We start from the raw sequence: 21443 nt of genomic DNA, 5'->3' as shown, positions 1-21443 counted from the left end.
CTTAGGAGATGAGGACAGAAGGTGGCTACTGCAGTCTAATGAGATCAGAGCAGCTGGCTTAGTATCTGATGCTTTAAGTGCTCCCTAGATCAAAATACGTGAACACAAAGCATCTGGGGGACTGGGGGTAAAGGCAGGAGAGTGCGAGAGAATGAAATGTTGCTCTGTCAATTCAGATCAGGAGCCTGCTTCAGATCTGGGGATCCTGAAGCTGAGCAGAATGGTCGTATTAAGAAAGTGTTGCTGAATAAATGATGAAGGAAGCCTGGATCACCCAGTTTGCAAAACAGAGGCAAGCAGAGGAGGGGAGCAGTGATTCACATACATAGCTTTAAGAGGAGAACTTGGATAAATAATTAACAGATTGCTTTTCCTAAGCATTTACTCTACTACTCTCTGTCTGCTGGGGGGGGGGGCCTCCAATCTGGGAGCCACTCATTTCTTCTGCCTATTCTGGGCCCCACCAACCAGAGCTGGGATCCTTGAAGCTAGTGAACTGCACTCCCATCCATCTCTCACCCCCGCCACCTCTTGACGGAGCCTCAGCTGAGCACAGGCACTAAGCCGGACTTAGGAGACAAAGGGACGGAAATTTCCTAGATTTAGAACTTGCATCTATGTCATGTTTATAATAAATGTTAATTCTAAAAATACTTATGGGAAGTGAACTTTTATAAGAATATTAATGCAAGTGTGAAACAGTTTGTTATTATGTCAGGAACTGAAAGACCTAGCCATAGACCTCAGCGAAAGTTCTAGCTTGGGAAACATGGCCAAATCGCTCCCCATACAGATTATCAGGACAATAATACTACAGTCCCATCTACTCCACCGGGCTGATTTAAGGATGAAATGAGATTTCATGTTAAAGGGTTCTCTAAATATTAAAGAACTATACAAACACTGTTACTTTATTTTTGGTTATTATCAAAGTACAGAAGGCCTAAAGTCATAGATAAATTAAGGTGATCGGATGTGTGGTTCACTCTGCAGGTAAGCCTCTGCAAGCACTACCCGAGTGGATAGAAATGTGTATCTGTGCTGTCAATTACAGCAGCCACTGGCCACATGTTGCTCCCGATACAGTGAATAAGCAACTACATTTTAATTTAATTCTATTTTTTAAAATGATTTTATCATCTTGTTATTTAACTCTGAGTAGCTTCAATAGCCACACATGGTGACAGGCCATCACAATGGGCAGTGCAGCTTGAGGTCACAGTAAAAAGATATTTTAAGCTGTAACAAAATCAAGTCACTTTGTTTTATAAAAATGTTAATTCTAATGGTGTCTGCTGTGAAAGCGTCTTAATATAAAGGGTCTGTCCTGTGGATATACCACATGACCAAGACAAGCGAAGGCTGGAGCCCCTAAGCAACATCTACCAGTAACAACATTAACACTGTGGTTGTGTGTCCACATATTTGCAAACGGATACTGAGATCCCACACCTTCACTGGAGATGACACAAAACAGACTGGCTGACACATCTATGGAAGTTATAGCATCTATGAAACATCATTCTCATCTAGCTTTAACTTCAGAGTTATGTTTATAAAGCCACAGCAAATGCTAGCACACCACCACCCATGGAGAGAGAGGGCAGGGCTGGACGGTGCAGCTAAGAGCTGTAATCCTTACAGAGAAGGCGGCTGCCGTTAGTAAGCTCATTAACCATGGAGTCACATATTTGAGCCTTATGTCCCCCTAATCAGATTTAAATTCCACATGAACACTCTGGATGTGATTCAAAGAGGTGACTATGATGGAAACTTAACTTAGGATGTCCAAGCTTCTGGTCCTTTCCAGACTGAGTTTATGAAAACAGGTTGAGCATAACTAGAAGGCAAATCATTTAAAACGAGGGAACAATGTTGACCTAGTCTTGGGATTGCTCTCTTGGGAAAAGAAAACTGCTTTAGTGAGGAGCATCAGAATTTCAAGGATCTTACTTTTCTTCAGTGAGGGGGACGAGACACAACACATTTTTACTTGCAAGTAAGGACTGTCTTTCTGAAGACGTCCTAATCTCCCATCTGTGCATTTCAGTTGTCTACGTGCAGGCCTTGCTGCTTCGTTAAGGTCTGGAATACACGCTGGGCCCCTTCTTCATTAGGCTACTGTCCCTTCACTCCTATTTGGCTTCTTCTCTGGCCACCGTACATGCACTGAGACTTCAGGCGCCCTTACAGTTCATGCAGGGTCCCATGAAATTCTGTTCAATAATGTGTTCACCTAGTTTCATTTCCTTCAAATCCATAAATTACACTCATTCATTTTATCCAGATGAGAATACCCCAGGCTCTTTCAATTTTGCTGTATGTTTAAAATTTTTTATAATAAAACACTGGAAGGAAAATGCCCCATGACACCCATGTTTCTAGATTATTTTCAGGCAGGTCACAGTGACAATTAATCTCTGGGTTTATTTACAATTCTGAATCTCATCATGTTTATGAAAGATGTTCTCTGTGTGTTATGCTTCAGCCTGACATTCACCCACGCAGCTTATCCTGCTTCAAATTCATTCATATCACCTTACTGCCAAATGATCGAGTGTATTGCTACTTTGTACAACGGTAAGGATCGGAGATGGCTATAGGGTCATGAAGATGGTTTTATTTACGCTGAATCAGTTCCTGTTACTTTAAAAAGTTGTTTTTGTGTGTGGGCTTTTGTCTATCTTTTATCACAAAATTAGTCAAATGCAAAAAGTTAGAAAGTAGAAAAATCCTTACCATTGAAACTCTCAGCTTTTACATGGTGCTATGAAGGTTTGTTTCTCTTTATAAATCACTCGGCTTCCTCTCTTGCTTTATACTTTAAAGGTTTCTAGAGTTGAGATCACTGCTAATTAGTGTCTTGTGCAACATTCTGACTGCCCTGCCAAAATCCTAGGCAAGTTGGGGCCTCTATCTTCCTTTACTGACTTCTTCACTCTTCAACAGAGACTGTTTCTAGATGAAAGAGATACTATTTCCTTTTTAAGAAGCATCCGTGCAAATGCCTGAATCGTCTTTCCCCCAAAAATTAACCCTGAGGAAGATATACTGATACTTTTCCTTTTTAAATTAAGCAACCGTTTTCCTCTACCCCATATATGTGTCTTCCTGGTGGTTAAAAGTTCCTATGCCCTTTCTCCACATCCTGAAAAGGTACTCACTGTGCTGCTCACCTTCCGATAATAAAGTCTGAGTCATGAGCAAATCCCTTTCATTTTGCTACTTTCAGAGCGTTCGTTTAAGCAAGTTTGCTTAAATGGAGGTATGGGGAGTGTTGGGGGCATATATTACCCATTACTTCTTAAACTAGAAATTTTGACACAACACATCTGTCAACAAATGAAGCCAAAGTCAGATGCCATGTAGCTAAGTTTATAATTATGAAAGACACTGTCAACTGTGTACCCAAAAAAGCCATTTTCCTCCCTCACCCTTGCTGGCAGCACCTCCCTAAGGAGGCTAAACACCAGATCCACCCTTTCCCCCACCCCTTGCAGCAAGGCATGGATGTGCACCCCAAGACTAGCTGAGGGGAAATGTGCTGGGGGCGGGGCCTCTGGAAATAATGTTTCCCTTATAAAGTGGCAGGCAAAGACAGCTACAGCCATCCCTGCGGAGGGTGAGCACTGTGGCTGAGGAGGAGCTGGTGCGTGGAGCTGAGGTGTGCTGCCCTGACTGCGAGGGGAGGCCCAGCAAGCCTGAGGGCAGCAGACACCACCCCTCCATAGCCGTGCAGCTAGAGGTGCCTTCGCCTTAGAACTTCGCAGTTTGTGAGAAAACTAAACCCTTGACATCTGCACCACGGATGGGCGTTCCGTTCCTTGCTACCAAACCATCCCAATTGGAGTAATAAAGCACTATCAACAAGGAATAAGAGCAAAGAAGGAGCCAGGAGAGGAGGGGAAGAGAAGAGCAGCTGCCACTTCTTAGTGCTTACTGTGCCGGGCACTGTGTAGGGCACCTAGCATCACATTTACATCAACAGTCCACTCAAGCAGGTACTTTTATTTCTACTTTACAAATGAAAAAACAAAACAGAGAGGCTAAGTCACTTGCCTAAGGTTACGCAGCAAGGACTAAAAGAGCTGGAATTTAAACTCAGGGCCAAGTGACTTCAGAGCTCACATGCGGAGCTCACAGTATGTGCTACACAAGAGTGTTTGCACACACACCAACATTCATGGAGGAAGAACTATTCTGGTTACCACCTCGTGGGCTGGGGGTTCGAGGCACTGACCTTTTCAGCCTTCTGGTGGAAAATGGAGGACATGTCCAGCAAGGTGCTCCGCTCATCCAGGGCTGCCGCAAACGCCTTCCACTCCTGCTCCAGCTGACTCGCGATCTGCCTGATCTGCTGCGAGGCATAGTGGCCAGACTCCACCAGACGATTGGCCACCGACATGATGCGGTTTATATTTACATACACGTTCTGGAAAGTGGGCAGGAAAAGAGGGCTCCTTAGGGGAGAGCAAATAGGAGGCTCCCTTCTAAGAAGCCCAGATGCCACCTGCTGAAACACAGGCTTCTACCAGTGATCACCTCTCTCCCAGGAGCATCACCGGATATATATAATATTATACATATTTGCTCTCTAGATTTCCATAAACTTGAAGTATTGGTTTCCATTTCTATTTTTAAAACTGTAAAATTACAAATCAACTAGCTGAAAGGCATAATTGTTCAGCACAAAGCAATCAAATACACAAGTGGGTGCACACAAATATACTATTACTCACTTCTTGGCTTCAAATACTGAACAGGGTCCAGATGGCAAGCCTGCTGCCAGGCAGTCACAGAGAACTGAGGGACCCAGCGCTCTGGTTTTTAACCAGAACCCAGAAACCCAAAAACACGTACCTAGCAACCAAAGGCTATTTGTGTGAAAGCAAGCTCTCCTTTCTACATATGCCCAAGTCATTTTTGGGTGCCAACAGAAAATATTCTGTAAATAGATCCACCTTCTCCCAGGAATATGAATTGCAGTAAAAACACAACAACGCTATGCTCAAATTTTAAATAAAGCTTTTCTACTCTGTCAAAATTCCTATCTTCAAGTCTACCAGTTTATTGCAAAACTAGGGATTTTAAAAACCCACCCTTTTTGCAGAACAAGCTCTCATATGGAGTTTCCCTTTCCACCTCCAAAGTTCTTTAAGGCTCAGTATCGCAGGGTGTGGTGTGGTGCGGGATTCAGACCTTCAGCAAACCCGAAGTTGCTGTTGTTCATGTATTTTTTATTTTTTTCACTGTTACCACATCACTCCTTCCCATGGGTCCCCCAAAATCGTAGATGCCTCTTTGGCTCCTCTCAATGTTGCCCCAATCTGATTTCCTGATCTGTCCAAACTTCCCTACGTTTTTCCCCCTTCTCTCACTTCCCACACAACCCCTCTGAGCCAATCTCCCACTGCCTCGAACAGGGACCCCACAACAGCCTCCTTCCTGTCTCTTGCTGCCTGCAGACCACCCAAGTAAGCGGCTGAAAGAACTCACTTGTTCATTATTTCTTTGTATCTTCTTTCATTCATCCTTTCCCTCTATTTCTGACCCAAACCAGAACTTGGTGGAGTTGCCTCTGTCTGGGATTAGAGCCACAGGACTCCAGCCTCAGGGTTACATCTCCGGGCTGCATCTGAAGGCTAGAATCAGCTAACAGACATCGCATGTCTGGAGTCGCAGAAAGAGGCTGCAACAGTCAAGCCATGCTCAGTGAGGTGACCTCTCTGGCTCGTGTGGCATTAACGCTCTAACTGGCATCTGGTAAATTAAAAGCAAGGCCTCCCATTCCCAAGTGCATTCTTTCTCTCTTTTCCTCCCTCCTAGTAAAGTGACAAGAAACTAGATTTGCTAATTTTGCTTTCTCTATATCCTTAAAAGAGAAAAAGCCAGTCCGACAGGTCTGTTAGGAAAAGCACAAGATGCACTCTGTCAGGATCTGGAGAAGAGATGTCTCTTTGGATGGCTCTATTGTGACAACCACTGATCATACCTACCCGTTCCTAGATTGTAACAGCTTCCTGTATCACTTTTATATAAAAACAGACTTTACTAGTCTATGTATGATGCTTTTTCCATCTCTCCATCACTTCTAGCACACATAAACGAGTACGGTGGCATACAGCCTAAATCTACAGCCTGGACATCAATATGGTAATGTGCAATTCCCTAAATTAAAAGTACCTACACCTACAGGCTTATCATCATAGTTTTTATAAATATCTGTTATAGTAGAACATGCATAATTGTTGGTATCCCTTAATATGCTTTCTTTAAAAGCTGTTAACTTGGCATATTGGTATTTAGTATCCTTATTTTGTCAGAAATTGTTCAAAACACTATAGCGAGCAGAAGGGGCTGAAGGTTAAATACCCTTGCCCTGCATTATTAAATGCCACAGATACTAGGGATTCGTGGAGGTATTCAACATAAGGAGCAGGCCTGGTCCAGAAAGCTCCCCAGCAGGCATCACCTTCATGGCACCGAGCTACCTGCATGCGTTGTATTACAAGTTTAACTTAGAAAAGTAACAGAAGTATATTGTAGAAAATTAGAAAATATATTCGACCCCCCCCCCAAAAAAAATAGCTGTAACTCATACTTTTAAGTTTCTTACCTGCTTTAACTGCATCTTTAATTATATTGATAACATCACTGGTAAGAATTAACATTTATACAGTACTTACTACATGTCAAGCAGTATGGTTTGCATTTTACATATACATGTAGTACCATGGAAGGCAGGTATTACCCCCAGTTTACAGATTAGGAAACTGAGGCTCGAAGAGGTTAAACAGCCTTCCCAAGGTCGCATGGCAAATAAGAAAGTTAGAATTAAAAGCCTCTACGTCCACAACCCATTTTCCTGTCTTCTACACTATGGTTCCTATTCCCTTGAGTCCTAAATCTGCCACTAATAATGCTGAAGAAAGGGGGAAGAGAGAATATATTTTTCTGTTCATTTCTAGCACATATTTTAGTATTTCTAGTTTTTAAAGTATGTGGCATAGCAGACTGGTCTCTTGCCAAAAGTTTCAGAAAATTCTAAAAAAACTGACAGTAATTTCTTACAAACAAATTTTTATCTATGCCCAGGTTTGACGATTCGAACCAGAAATTCTCTTACTTTAAATTCTAGAACAGATGTAAAACTTTGATGGCATTTATTACTAAAAATTATATTGCAAAATCTTATCTTTGAAACTACCTAAATTGTAGCACCTAGTTGACTGTATTTTAATTAAATGGCATCTTTCTGAATTAACTTAAACAGAAACCCTGTCTTCATATTGCTTTATTTGTATTTTTCTTTTTGAGACAAGGTCTTGCTCTGTCACCCAAGCTGGAATGCAGTGGCGTGATCATAACTCACTGTTGCCTGCAACTCCTGGGCTCAAGCAATCCTCCAGCCTCAGCCTCCCAAATAGCTGGGACTACAGGTGTGCACCACCACACTTGGCTAATTTTTTTATTTTTTTTATTTTTTTAGAGATGGGGTCTTGCTGTGTTGCCCAGGCTGGTTCATATTGCTTTAATGCTCTGCAACAAACGTTACAAGGTTTAAGAGTGGACAATCCTCACAAGGCTGGGTTAAAGTCCAAACCAAAACTCCTTGTCCCTGAAGAGGAAATTTCTAGAAGCTTCACAGAGTACAGAGGCAAGCAAATGTCCTATAGAACGTACAGTTTTAGTAACATTAACTATAAAACTGTAACAGAAGTGCTACTCAAAATTCAGTGTTTTGGTTTGGTTTTGGTTTCTGTGATGTAGTCCTACAGTCACCCCCTATCTGGCCTCTAAGATCCTGACAGTCACGACAGCCAAGGGTAGCAGATGCAACAACCTTAAAGAGGGCCAGGGGATCCCAGGCAAGGCTGAGGGCCAGATCCCAGTCCTCCAGCTCAGCTCGGAAGGAAATCTCATGCCTCAGGAGAACTAGCGAGTGCCCTGAGGTCAGCAGCAGGCTTGCTCCTTTCGCTGTCATGAACAGCAGCCAGCAAACTGACAGCGCTCCGTCTGGGGGACTCACTGTGCCTCCCAGCAGCTTTGCTGGGGCCCCCGTGGGCTCCTATGAAGTGCAGCACAGGAACCAGCATCCCAAGTGTCTGTGCTGAACTAACCAAGTCATTGGTTCAAGTTTCACTGGTTCGTCTGTTTGCTTGTTTTCATTTTTGTTTAAAACTTAAAATGTGGGATACTGAGACAATGGAACCCTAGGGAACACCCTCCATGTGAAGGTCAGCTGCTACAATCAACAGCCACTCCGAAGGCCCCTTGAAAGCCCCAGCACACAATTTGCCAAATGCCTCCCATTTGCTAAAACACTGTCACATGCCAGGGTCCAGCTGTTCCGAGTGTCTTACCATACAGTTCATGGCAAAGTGATTGTGCTGCGTCTGAAGCTCCATGGCATGAGGGTGGCTGGTCCCAATCTCCGTGTAGCTGTTTAGAAACAGGCCTTTGTTGTGTGTGATCCAGTCAAACATCTACCGGAAGGAAAAAGACAACCCGCAATCACTCCAGAAAGAGAAATTACTGACACAGGCCCACAGATGGGGCAGTACCAAGAAAGGGCAACTTCCTTCCTTGGACAACTTCAAGCGCTGTCTGATTCTCTCAGAAGAGTCTTTACTTCGAAGAACAAGTCAGCCGTTCTGAACTTGCAGGACCTACCAGAAAATCTTATCTGATGTGTTCCTCTTACAGAGAAGGAATTAAGAAGCAGATAAGTAAAGAGAGTTACTCTAATCCCCCAGGCTGATTAAAAACTCTGATCCTCTGACTCTCAGCCCAGTCTCCCTGCCACGCTGAACTACTTAATTTGCCACAGTGAGCTTCAATTAAAGACCCGTTAGGGTGAAATTAGGAACTTATGGGTCTCTGGATGGGTTCTGCTGTGCCCACAGGTTACTGACAGAAATATCAATGACTAAAAGATTCCACTGTTTGATCAAGAGGTACACAGACACCTGTGCAGATTGCAAAAACATAAAATTTACTATAAAAAAGGTGGGAAAAACTAACTATGACATCTCCCTTAAGGTTCAATATAGATGTTACTTGGACAAGGATGTCAATTAAGACATTTGCAATGAAAACATTTAAGAAAATATAGATGACTATCATCAATTAGCATTGCTACCATGACTTGAACCAGAATCCCAGTGACAGTAACCTGGTCTTCCAGTAATTGAAAAGAAGGTATTCCAGTCTCTTAGACAAGGTGCTACTTAAAACAAAAGAACACTGACAGATACGTTAAAAGCTTTAGTAATAAAAACACTGGATTATCACCTTTTGAAAAGTCCTTTTACATCCAAGAATTCTAATGTGGCTTTTTACTTTACAAAATATTCTCCTGTCCATGTAATATAAAATTCATTGAGCTCAAATAAAACTCAATGATTAATTCACCCATGTTCATGGCTTGCAACACATACCTATGGGTAAGTGCCCAGTTTCCACATTGCTAAGATTCAATTAGCCAGTAATTGATAAGGATTCACTTTGACCAGTTGGTCTGCCTGGTGCATAAGAATAAAACATGAGACTAGAGGTGATTACCGACTATATTACCCAGAAACTGTTACTTTTAACACATTACTCATCTTGATTTTAAAAAACATAGTCAATAGATTGGAATGGTGTTTTGTCAATAACATAACCCTGTGAAATTTTCACTTTTTTTTTTTTTTTTTTTAAGACGGAGTCTCACTCTGTCGCCCAGGCTGAAATGCAATGGCACGATCTTGGCTCACTGCAACCTCTGCCTCATGGGTTCAAGCGATTCTCCTGCCTCAGCCTCCTAAGTAGCTGGGATTACAGGCGCGTGCCACCACACCCGGCTAATTTTCGTATTTTTAGTAGAGACGGGGTTTCACTATGTTGGCCAGACTGGTCTCAATCTCCTGACCTCAGGTGATCAGCCCACCTCGGCCTCCCAAAGGGCTGGGATTACAGGCGTGAGCACGGCCGAAATGTTCACTCTTTTAAGTGAAAATATCATTCCTATCTTACAGGCATCCTAGACCAAAGAATAAGTAATTTGAACTCAAAATTTCTAAAACAGCACTGTATTGCACAACGAGTAAAACCGGAAAACAGATTTCAGTGCCATTTCTGAAATGACTCTCGCTGGTTTAGAGCACACACGTTGAGTATAGCCTTACCATTCTCCACCTTTTCTCTTTCCTTCCACCCGAACCCACCAGCGCTGGCTTCCCCCATGTCCACTGAGGCATTAGCCTCCCCCGTCTTTACCTTCTCAGCATCCTGTTCAAACAGCCTCAGCTGGAAGCACTGGTCCAGCTTCAGCTTCCTCACATGCCACATCTGGTGCAGATGCTGCCGTGTCGAGTGCAGCCGGTCCAGCATGGTGGACACCTTGGGCAAGAGGTTCTGCAGGTCCGCATTGCCTGAGCCTGAGTTCTTTTTGGGAAAGCTTTCACTGCTCTGTATCCTCTGAAGCAGCTTCTGTCCCTCCAAATCAAGGTCCTCGATGGGGGCCTTAATCACCTTCTTCTTCAGCTGAGAATGTTCCTCGATCATATTCCGAGCCCCCTCTAAATCCTGAGGCAGCTCCTTCTTAGCTAGGATGTCCTGAAGTTCCTCCAGCCGAGACAGCATGTGGGTGGCATTGCTAATGTAGTCTTCAAAAGCAACTCTGATTTCAATCCATTCTTCGTGGTTGTATTCCAGGCAGCCATCAAACTCAGGAGTTAGCTGAGAAGGATCAACTACTTTGGTAAGGCCTTCTAAAGAGACCATATTTGTCTTAAGGGAAAAAAAATCACGTATAAGAAGATGAACCAATTTTATATAGTTTTAACATAATGCAATTTGCAATGCTCAGTCACAGGTTTTCAAAGTTAAAGTAATCTATTTATAGAAAACATAACATACCTGGTTCTGGCCCCATAAAAATAAATGTAGATGAAAGAAGCATTATCAGTACAATGAAAGACAAATCCATTATAGCAACACATATATGTCAGCTGGAATACCTAAAATTGTAGAATCGTGTATTTCATGAGAGCTAAAGAAATGAGATTTCTTTCCAAGAAGATGGAGATTAACCCACTATAACAGACACATTAAACTAGGAAACAGGTTAAATTGCAAGTTCAGAGCAAACAATTCAGAAATTTCACTTACATCAATGCATTCTTCTCCCCATTCTTTTTCATCCATGCCAGAAACTCTGTGGAGGTTTTCTACTACTTGCTATTACACAAACGTCTTGCTCAAGGGCATCAAAACCCTTTTAAGTGTAACATCACTCTAAATTCAATTACGTGTGGGTGCCTATTAAACGATGAATGCTGCTCCAACCAGACCACCCTATCATTCATCTTGCCTAAGCCTAACCCCACTGCCCATCAAATAACAGATGATGGGATATGAATGAATTTATAAAAATTTAGAAAATATTCAAGAGTTGGCAAGAAAGCTGGCAGAGGCTCATTTGACAGAGCTAAGGACAGAGGCAATGTTTTATTCATTGCAATAATCTGCTGTGATTCTGAACAGTCCTAGAGTTGTATATAATCTGTACTACATTGCAATTTAACAGTGACAAAGTTTTAGTCAATTACAGTCTAAGCAAGAAATCTTTATATTTATTTATTATTATTATTTTTTTTGAGATGGAGTCTTGCTCTGTCACCCAGGCTGGAGCGCAGTGGCGCAGTCTCAGCTCACTGCAACCTCTGCCTCCCAGGTTCAAGTGATCTCCTGCCTCAGCCTCCCGAGTAGCTGGGACTACAGGTGCCCACCACCACGCCAGGCTAATTCTTTTGTATTTTTAGTAGAGACGGGGTTTCACCATGTTGGTCACGCTGGTTTCAAATTCCTGATCTCAAATGATCCACCCACTTCAGCCTCCCAAAGTGCTGGGATTACAGGCATGAGACATCGCACACGACCTTTTTTTTAAAAAAGGAAAAAAAGGGTCATGCTCTGTCTTCCAGACTGGAGTGTGGCGATGATTACATGCTGTAAGCTTAAATTCCTGGGCTCAAGCCATCCTCCCATCTTAAGCCTCTTGAGTAGCTGGAATTACATGTGTGCCACCACACCTGGTGATTTTTTTTTTTTTTTTTTTTTTTTGAGACAGGGTTTTGCTCTTGTTGCCCATGCTGCAGTGCAGTGGTGCAACCTCAGCTCACTGCAACCTACACCTTCCGATTTCAAGTGATTCTCCTGCCTCAGCCTCCCGAGTAGCTGGGATTACAGGTGACTTACACCACGCTCAGCTAATTTTTGTATTTTTAGTAGAGATGGAGTTTCACCATGTTGGCCAGGTTGTCTCGAACTCCTGACCTTGTGATCCGCCCGCCTCGGCCTTCCAAAGTGCTGGGATTACAGGCATGAGCCACCGCGCCCGGCCACACCTGGCTAATTTTTAAAACAAAATATAGAGACAGGCTCTTGCTAAGTTTCTCAGGCTGGGCTCGAACTCCCAGCCTCAAGCAGTCCTCCTCCCTTAGAATCTCAAAGTGCTGGGATCACAGGCATGAGCCACTGTGCCTGGCCTCAGCAAGAAATCTTAACCTCACCTTATCATGATGTGAAGCAGATTAATATTAATATGCCTCAAGGAAAACATGGAGGGGGATGATTAAATGCAAAGACAAAGGTGAAGGAGAAAGAGTTGTGACCTAGAACCAAAAGAGAAAACAAGAAGGGCTGGTCCGGCGTGCTGGTTGGCAAAAGAAACAGCAGAAGGCAGCAGAGGTAGAAAGAGGGATGACTCCTGATCCAGCACTTATGCCTACAATCCTACCATAGGCCCATTCTTCTCTCGTTTGCTGGACTTTTTTTTTTTTGAGGCGGAATCTCGCTCTGTTGCCCAGGCTGGAGTGCAGCGGCACAATCTCAGCTCACTGCAAGCTCTGCCTCCCAGGTTCACGCCATTCTCCTGCCTCAGCCTCCCAAGTAGCTGGGACTACAGGTGCCTGCCACCACGCCCGACTAATTTTTTGTATTTTAGTGGAGATGGGGTTTCACCGTGTTAGCCAGGATGGTCTCAATCTCCTGACCTCGTGGTCCGCCCGCCTCGGCCTCCCAAAGTGCTAGGATTACAGGCGTGAGCCACCAAGCCCGGCCCTGCTGGACTTTTAATAATCTCCACAGAGGCAATCACTGGGGGAGAGAGAGAGGCTGGTAACAATGTAACAAGTTCCATAGAAAAACTGGTGCCTTTAAGAGCCCTGAGGGAGAGATCAAAACTGGACTGGAAAAACCTGTATGAATTGTATTGCCAGACCATTATTTTTACTTAAAACACTTATAATTAAATACAATGCACTTTCAATTCTGCATCAAGAAAATAATTAACACCCAATAAACTGTCCTCCAAAATTACTTCCTATTCTCTATGAAGATAAAGGCTTACTGGGTTCATCTTTCTGATGGAGTGTAGTAAACCTGAGTAGTTTCAAATTTAAAACTAAGTTCATATTTTGGATAGAAAAATGAGTACTATGGAAAGAATTTAAAAATCCAAGTAATACACCTGTGCAAACACTTTGAAAAGTATAGCATTATAACCTGAAGATTAAGGATTAACACTGTCTGATGTTTAATATTATTGCTGTTTACCTTAAAATACATGAATACATCCACTGAAACCTAACGTTTGAGCAGATTTGCCAGAGGAAGCAATCTATTCAACCAAAAAGTATTTCTTATTAGAAAATATTAAAATCTTATTCCAAATGGAGCAAGAATCAAGTTTCATGCTGGCAGGAAGACTTTCCTCCCATAATCATCTCATTAAACTAACTGCACCGAAGGCCTTGTCAGAACCTTGGTAGCTTAAGGAGAGGAGGTTACAGTGGGAAGCAAAATAATTAGTGGGCTGAGGGTTTTGTCTTGTTTTTACCACTGAAAGACGGCAATCTTCCATGCCTAACTGAATTCAGGACTCTGCACAGTTTTTAACACACTATCTCCATTTTCAGAAATCAGAGGCCTAATACATGCATTCTCTCCATTATCCATGACAGGATGAAACTTAGGGACTCTGAAGTTGGGCATTTCTCCCTAACATTCCCTCATCTCCAGGGCTGAGGCAAGGAGAATGAATCTGTAACCGTGCAAAGCCACAGTGCTGCCTGGTAAAGCTGTTTGTCAAGTGAAATATAAGGCAGCCGGCAAGCTTCTCTGCCAAGGCCTCACAACTCAACAGCCCATCACCCAACCCAAGGGAACTGAAACCTAAGCCCATGTGGGTAAAACAATCCACTCGGATGATGAACGCAGCTCTGTTGTTTCATGCAATAACTAATTTTACGTATCACATGTTCGTAAGATATGCAGCTCCTGTTTAATATGTGGTTTAAAAAAAAAATCTCTCATTAGCCTCAATAGCTTTTAGTAAACCACACCAACTTGTTTAGTGGGTCTAGCCACACAGGGGAAGTTACCTCAAATTCAAATTTAGAACTGCCAAAATTAGTCCTCTGTTTCTGCCAGAAGTTGTCTGGCTTGATGATCAGGGCCACATGGATGCAGCAGGGGAAGGACTCCTGCAGGATCTTCAGCAGGGGCTTGATGGAGTCCCACTTGGACCCACGCATGTCCACGATCACCGTGAAGCCACGCTTGCAGACCTCCTCGCTGCAGAGAAAGAAAACATGGCTGAAGACGGGTTACATCTCTTGCCACTCTGTCTGGTCAGAGTCCCACTGGGTGCCACAGACCCAGCTTCCCTCCCCTGCTGGACACGTGCGGAGGCAGGGGAAGGAGCACACTGTGCTCAGCTCCTTCTCGTCCCTCCCTTGTACCATAAAGGAAGAGACCCAGGCTATACACGCTTTATGTTCAACCTGCAAAACCTGTTAAGATTTCAATTTTGTATTAATGGTTTTGCATCCCGTCTTCTTTTCAGGAAAACAACGGTCACCATGCCCATTTCTCCTGACTTTGGTGCATTAACTGATTACATGAACTCCTCCAGTCACTCCTGCGAGCAAAGGTCTCCAGGGAGCATCGGGTGAGTACAAAACCCTGACAGCCTGCAAAACCCAGACTGGGGACAGTCTGAGACCTGTGGACGGCAGTTACCCCAGGACTCCCAGCACCCCAGGTGCTGAAAATGACCCCCACTAGCATGGCTGGCAATGATGAGAACTTTCTTATGTTCCATTTTATTCCCTTTACCCTATCCCTGGCCCTGAAGCTATCTCAGTGGTTTTCCATACCATCCACCCGTCCCTGGGAGTTCTTGGCACCCTTCTGGCAGGCTCTGTGGTTTTAATCTAGTTCCACAACTGTACTAAGCCTTTATGTGGTAGCAACGCTGGCTTAACACTGCTGGCCTCTGACACACGTCAAGGCAGTGCTGGGAGTCACTATGTTCTTCCTCTCCACATTATTGCACTTAAAAAAAAAAAAGTGCCAGCTTCTAATTGTATTAAATCTCAACCACTGACTACATGGGAAACACATACAATGCAAATCTGCAATAAAGAATGAGCAACAAGAGTTAAGGTGTCCTTAAACACAGGTTAAAAAAATACTTAGTCGCACTTGGTTACAACTTCAGTGATAGAAGCTTCCGAATGGCCCTACAGTAAGGAACAACTGCAACCCTCACTGTTACACAGGGGTCTCTGACAGTCTATGCAGGCTGCTGATGCCTGCACCAGACAGTAACCAGGTAACGACTGCCTACAAGGTCTTTTTTGGAAATATACCTAGGACCTTATGGTACTCAATACGCATATGTGGTTTTCCCCAAACATAAATGTACCTTAGGGTAGAAAAGACATTTGACATTTTTCTGCTTTGGATAATTACCCCCCCCCCAAAAAAAACTAGTCTAAATTAAAAACCTGGAAAACTAATTGCTATCATTAAGTAATGCAAATAAAATTAATTCAAAATTAAAACCAATTTCATGCTCTTACATAGGCTCACTCCCCTAACCCTGCCCTCCTTCCCCCTCCCAACTAACTCACACTCACACACCCCATTCCCTTCTATATCTTGATTCAGACTATCAGACTAACTAGCTTTCCACGTTTTACAAATGCAAAGTACATATGACATCTACATCAGTAAGAGGGTGTATCACATCAACACCCCAAAAAAATGCCTGTATGGTTAGAGCCCAGCAGTAGGACCCAATCAGAAGGCGGCTCACAGTCAGAGGAGCACAGTGTCTAAAGCCAGGAGGAGAAAACAGATCCAGCAGCCTAGTTTATCACCCAAATGCTGAAAACTGATTAGGAACGATGTGATGAACTTCTAATAACTATCTCATAGGGATGTAAATTGAAATGATTTCAAATACTCCTCATGCCATCACTTCTCCTCCACATCCCAATTAGGTCGTGGGTTACAATCCGGGTAACATCACGGGCAGAAACATCACCTGTTTTCTGACCTCCTTCATGAAACCTAGAGGCAAATGGGACTCCCAGAAACATCTCCTAAAGTCTCCTGTCATGGAAATTAAGCATTCTAGACTTCCTTGGGCTCTAATGGGGTTTGCAATCCCTCGAGATTCCATTCCACAGAAACTCCAGGGCCCTGGAGGCACTGGGGTGAGGGCAGCCTAAGCAGGAAGAGGCAGGTGCCCGGAGGCCAAGAGCTCTGCAAAGGAAGCCTGCTGCCCAGTAAGGCATTCTACTCCAGATTCACATATTCTGCTGCCGTACACCAAAGACAGGAGATTGTAAAACGGTGGCAATATGTTTTATTTGTTTACTAGTTGCTGTTTGGTAGACCGCACTGTAACCATCAGTCTTCACCATATCAAGATAAATTCCCTTGAAGCCTGTCTTTCTCCTAACATGGCCTTACACAGTATGCACATGAACTACAAAGCCCCTCTACTTGAAAGAAGCTTAAAAGGAATCCTGAATGACTCCAGGCTTAACAACAGGAATAAGCGGGAGAACAACAAAACCAAAAGCTACGCTGAGCTTGCACAGTTTACAGAAGGATTAACTATTCGCCTTCCTCCGTGGTCAAACTGCTCCCACCCAGCGGCTTCCTAAGTAATGAAAATGGCAAATGGACTGGGCTGGGAGTGCACAGCATTTCAATCCATCTATTTTTATCAAGTTAAAAGCCAGTCATCATTAAGACAGCAGTGACTTGTAAACATCCCCAAACCTGGGTCCTATTTATGAGCACCTAATAAACAGCTGCCTACTGGAGAAGGGCCCCCAAGCCCTTCCACCACCTAAGAGACACTGTTCTTTGGGAAATGTGACTTATTAACCAGTTATTTTAGCATTTTTACCAAAGAGCCTCATGTTTATCTGTGAGATAAAGAAAGTTTACATAAAAATAAGGTCCCCTTTCAACACAGGTCCCTAAAAAAGAGGAACTCTACTTGTTTCGTTCCTAGAGGAAGAAAGTATCTTCTTATGTGAGTATTTATGAATGAATCAATTAAAAATCTTCGTATCATTTCATTAGTGGACAACAAGGAGTAAGAGTGGTTTATCTGTTAATATTTAGCAACCAAAAATCATTCTAAAGAAGGCAGAATGTTCTAGAACATAATTAGTATTAAATACAGTTCAAGTAATAAAAGCAACAGCCGCCGAGAGACATTCTAAGATTAATGTCACTGTGCAGGACTTGCAATGACAGCAGCAAGAACTGCTGCTGCTTCTTATTTCTCCTACACACGTTTAGTGGAAAGTTTCATTGCAAATGAATCTTATGAACTCACCTTGTTACTACAATTGTTTGTTTGTTTGTTTGTTTGTTTGTTTGTTTGTTTGTTTAAAAAAAAAAAAGGGCAGGGAGGGGCGACCCCAGCAATAATACTCAAATCACTCACAGCTGCTCAGGTCACGTTCCTGTTGAACTGTGCCGGACCCAGACAATCTAGAAAGCATGCAGAAGAAAACAATGTGATCTGCCTCTATAAATCATGTCAAAAGGAAAGTAATTGAAGGAAAATAGAAGGGTGAATATGAAATCAGAAAATTATTGCACTATATCTCAGCAAGCTACTGCATGTCAAGCACCATGCAAGATTACAGGAATAATCTTACTCGATACTCACAATGATCCCAAAATGTACAGGTCATTATCACATTTTCAGATCAGGAAAGCAATGAAAGTGAAGTCATGTGTCCCAGGTCACAGTCAGTCTGATTCTGAGGCCCATGTTCTCCCTTCACATATGACACCAGCCCTGTGACTGTCTAACTGAGGAATGGCCGAAGGGCTGCCTTCAAATCTGGGAAGCACGAGGAAGCACTGGACACAGCAAAAGGTCTCACAGGCCCCAAGACATACACACAAATGTACAGCTGGGTAGAAACGCCTTGTGTTCATAACACTCTACTACAACAAACCATCAGACTTACAAACTACACATAAGCAAAATCACAAGTCCAAAGAAATTCACACACCAGTAATTTGCTGATGATTTTTACAGATTGGTAAAATCTGTATCACATAATTTGTTTGGTTAAAACCAAACAGCACTCCTGCTGCTATACACTCACTAGGGGTAGCACCTGCAGGACCCTGGGAGAGAGGGCCCAGAGAGGACTCACTTTGTGGCCACTTCTTTCAATTTGGACTACTCTGAAATCTTTCTCCATTATCACTCGGCAAATGCGTCATTTACATGTTAATCCACCTCTCTTATTTGCTCATTAATCAAGGACAAGCAAAATGGCATTTCTTGTCACTTGGGACTGCAGTTAATGCAAACGCAAACCTAGGTACTGACATGAAGAGACTGTTCAGTGGCCGGAGGGTCATCCTACACACTCAAGTATTTTTGAATGACATGATGTGATCTTTGGGATTTGTTATAAAATACACCAGGTGAATAATTAGAGAAAAACAAGATTGGCAAAATCTGATAAACGCTGAAGCTGGGTGAAGGGTATATGTGTGTTCATGATATTATTCACTCCACTTTTGTGTATTCTCACAATTTCCCACAAAAAAGAGGTTTTTTTTTTAAAGTGGGTCATCCAGATTATCCAAAATGTGCTTGAACCAATTTCTATATCAATTAAATGAATAATTTTTAATATTTACTATTAACATAGGTTTCAAGACCAAAAAGCAAGTTGTCAAAGTTACCACTATATAATATTCAAATTCACAAGAGTGAATATCAAATTCAACTTCAGTTTTTATTAAACTATATGACAAGTATCATTTTGATTGGCAGTTATTTTTTTTTTTAACCCTGCCCTTTGTATTTCTTTTTCCATCATTATCACAGACTTGGCACATAGTCAAAGCTTAGTAAGTAGTAGTTTACACTCTATTTTTATTTATAAATGATAGTGAGTATAAATAACTTCTAGACTACTTTCCAACTCTAAGATTTCAACAGGCCAGCTGCCTAAGAAATACCAGAAGAAGAAAGGGAAAACTTACTCCAGATAAGTAGGGCTCACTTAGTCACTGATGCCACACAGTGATAGTTTTCTCATAAAGGATACTCTGACAGAAAACCCAAGAACCTCCCCAGCAAGTCAAACTATCAAGACCAAAAGCTGATTGCCATCAGCCACAGCCAGCCCTGTTAGGGAGGGGCATGGCTGCCTTGTCCCGCTGGTGTCAACCTACACAGGTTGAGTGCTGTGAACCACGTGCTGTGGTAGATCTATTACCTTTACCACAACCCTTGAAACCCATTATGCTGTTACCATCTTACATCATTCTCTTGTAACATGTTCCTTAAGGTTACTATCTAGCCAGCCCATATTATGGCCGAGTTTTCTCTCACACATCCTCATTTAGTCTCTTAGGAAACACCTCCTCTCACTCTACCATGGCCGCCACTGATGCCCTTCAGTATGTGCCTTTCTAGAATAAAAGAGACATCTGAGGACTCACCCTTTCCTCATAGATAGGCACCCCTCCAACCTGCAACACACACCAAATCTCCTATTCCAGGCATGACTGTATCCTTAGATTATATCAGCATGGTATTATATTTTCCAGAATATAACTGGAACAATTAAATGGAGATATTAATTGGTGTGATCTGGCTCTGTGTCCCCACCCAAATCTCATGTTGAACTGTAATCCCCAGTGTTGGAGGTAGGCCTGGTGGGTGGTAATTGGATCACAGGGCAGGGGGAGTTCTAATGGTTTAGCACCATCCCCCTAGTGCTGTCCCCTGATGGAGTTCTCAAGAGATCTGGTTGTTTAAAAGTGTGTGGCACCTGACCCCCTACCTCCACCCTCTTCCTCCTGCTCCAATCATGTGAGGATGTGCCTGCTTCCCCCTTTGCCTTCTGCCATGATCGTAAGTTTCCTGAGGGCTCCCTAGCCATTAAATCAATTAAACCTCTTTTCTTTATAAATTACCCAGTCCCAAACGTTTCTTAATAGCAGTGTGAGAAAGGGAGGAAATTTCCTCCACCAGTTGTCAGCTAGATCTACATATAAAACTCGAGTAATACATTTCCAGAGCAGAAACAGATTCTAAATTCCTCAAGTACACACACAGGCCAGCTCCTAGTAACTCACGACTCCCCACTTGCGGACTCTCCAGAAAACACAACATTGCTTGCTCTTGGTGTTCTTTGGCATCTATGCTAAAAATTCCCATTACCAATGGAGTCTCAATTTTGATAGAGATTCCCAAATCTACGCCCAATATATAGCTAATAAGGATTTTTAATGCCCCACAAACTTCGTGCTACGTATCAACAGACTATTTTTAAAGAACTAACGTTTGCCAAGTAGGCAGAAATGCATTATCAAAAGCAGCACCCAATTCTGATCACCCAGGCCTCTGTGTCACGGTATTAGAATCATCAACAATGGCTTTCTAACTCAGGCACCACATCCTGAAATCCCAGCTGAGTATCCCAGATCCACTGTCAACACACGAAGCTCTTACCTACCTTCATGTCCCTGCTCCCCAAAGGGCTTTACACTAGACAATAATGGTCACAAAATGGTAACAAGGAGAAAGATAATGACTTTCATTTTATACTACTTTGCCTGGAATGCAGGCTACGATTTAGCTGATTTCTAACGAGTATAGCGCCACATCTCTTGTAAATGTGACATCAGTGACAACCACAAGCCACACAGAACTTACCTGGGAATACAGGCTAGATAGGAAATGAGTCTCCTGAGATCCTCCTGTCGTATTCTGTCATGATTGCTGCGGGCCGGAAACGTTAAAATGGGACCTCCACGTTTATCTCTACCACCTAAAAAACAAACATTAGGAATACACTTAGACACAAGATAAGACAGAAATCCTATGTTATCATCCATTCACTCTGTCAAAATTATTCCTAAAGCAACTACACAAATTTGCACAGGGCAGAAGTCCTTGTTTCACCTGAGGCACAGTGAGGACATGTCATCCCTTCAGGGGATCTGGGAGAAAATGTCTGAGCTCTGCAGGCCACATGGAAGGTACTACATATGGCCTTGTCTTTTTCTTCCAATGTTTTGGGGAAAACTCCTTTCTTCAG

The 21443-nt window shown here is 42.9% G+C and overlaps 1 protein-coding gene across 9 annotated transcripts in view; it reads right to left on the bottom strand.

The window, feature by feature from the left end:
• TRIO (trio Rho guanine nucleotide exchange factor) overlaps positions 1-21443 on the bottom strand; it is a 366740-nt gene that overhangs the window by 209317 nt on the left and 135980 nt on the right. For all 9 annotated transcript variants that reach the window (XM_016952961.4, XM_063811100.1, XM_016952967.4 and 6 more), the window contains 5 exons: positions 21059-21173; positions 14430-14622; positions 10261-10773; positions 8364-8486; positions 4241-4432 (listed from right to left, as the gene is read on the bottom strand). In XM_016952961.4, coding sequence (XP_016808450.1) covers positions 4241-4432; positions 8364-8486; positions 10261-10773; positions 14430-14622; positions 21059-21173 — 1136 coding nt within the window. The remainder of the gene's footprint in view (positions 1-4240; positions 4433-8363; positions 8487-10260; positions 10774-14429; positions 14623-21058; positions 21174-21443) is intronic.

This window comes from Pan troglodytes, chromosome 4 (genome assembly GCF_028858775.2).
Source record: "Pan troglodytes isolate AG18354 chromosome 4, NHGRI_mPanTro3-v2.0_pri, whole genome shotgun sequence".
Classification (NCBI taxonomy): domain Eukaryota; kingdom Metazoa; phylum Chordata; class Mammalia; order Primates; family Hominidae; genus Pan; species Pan troglodytes.
The sequence above is the reverse complement of the archived record's forward strand: the minus strand, read 5'-3'. Positions and strand labels throughout refer to the sequence as shown.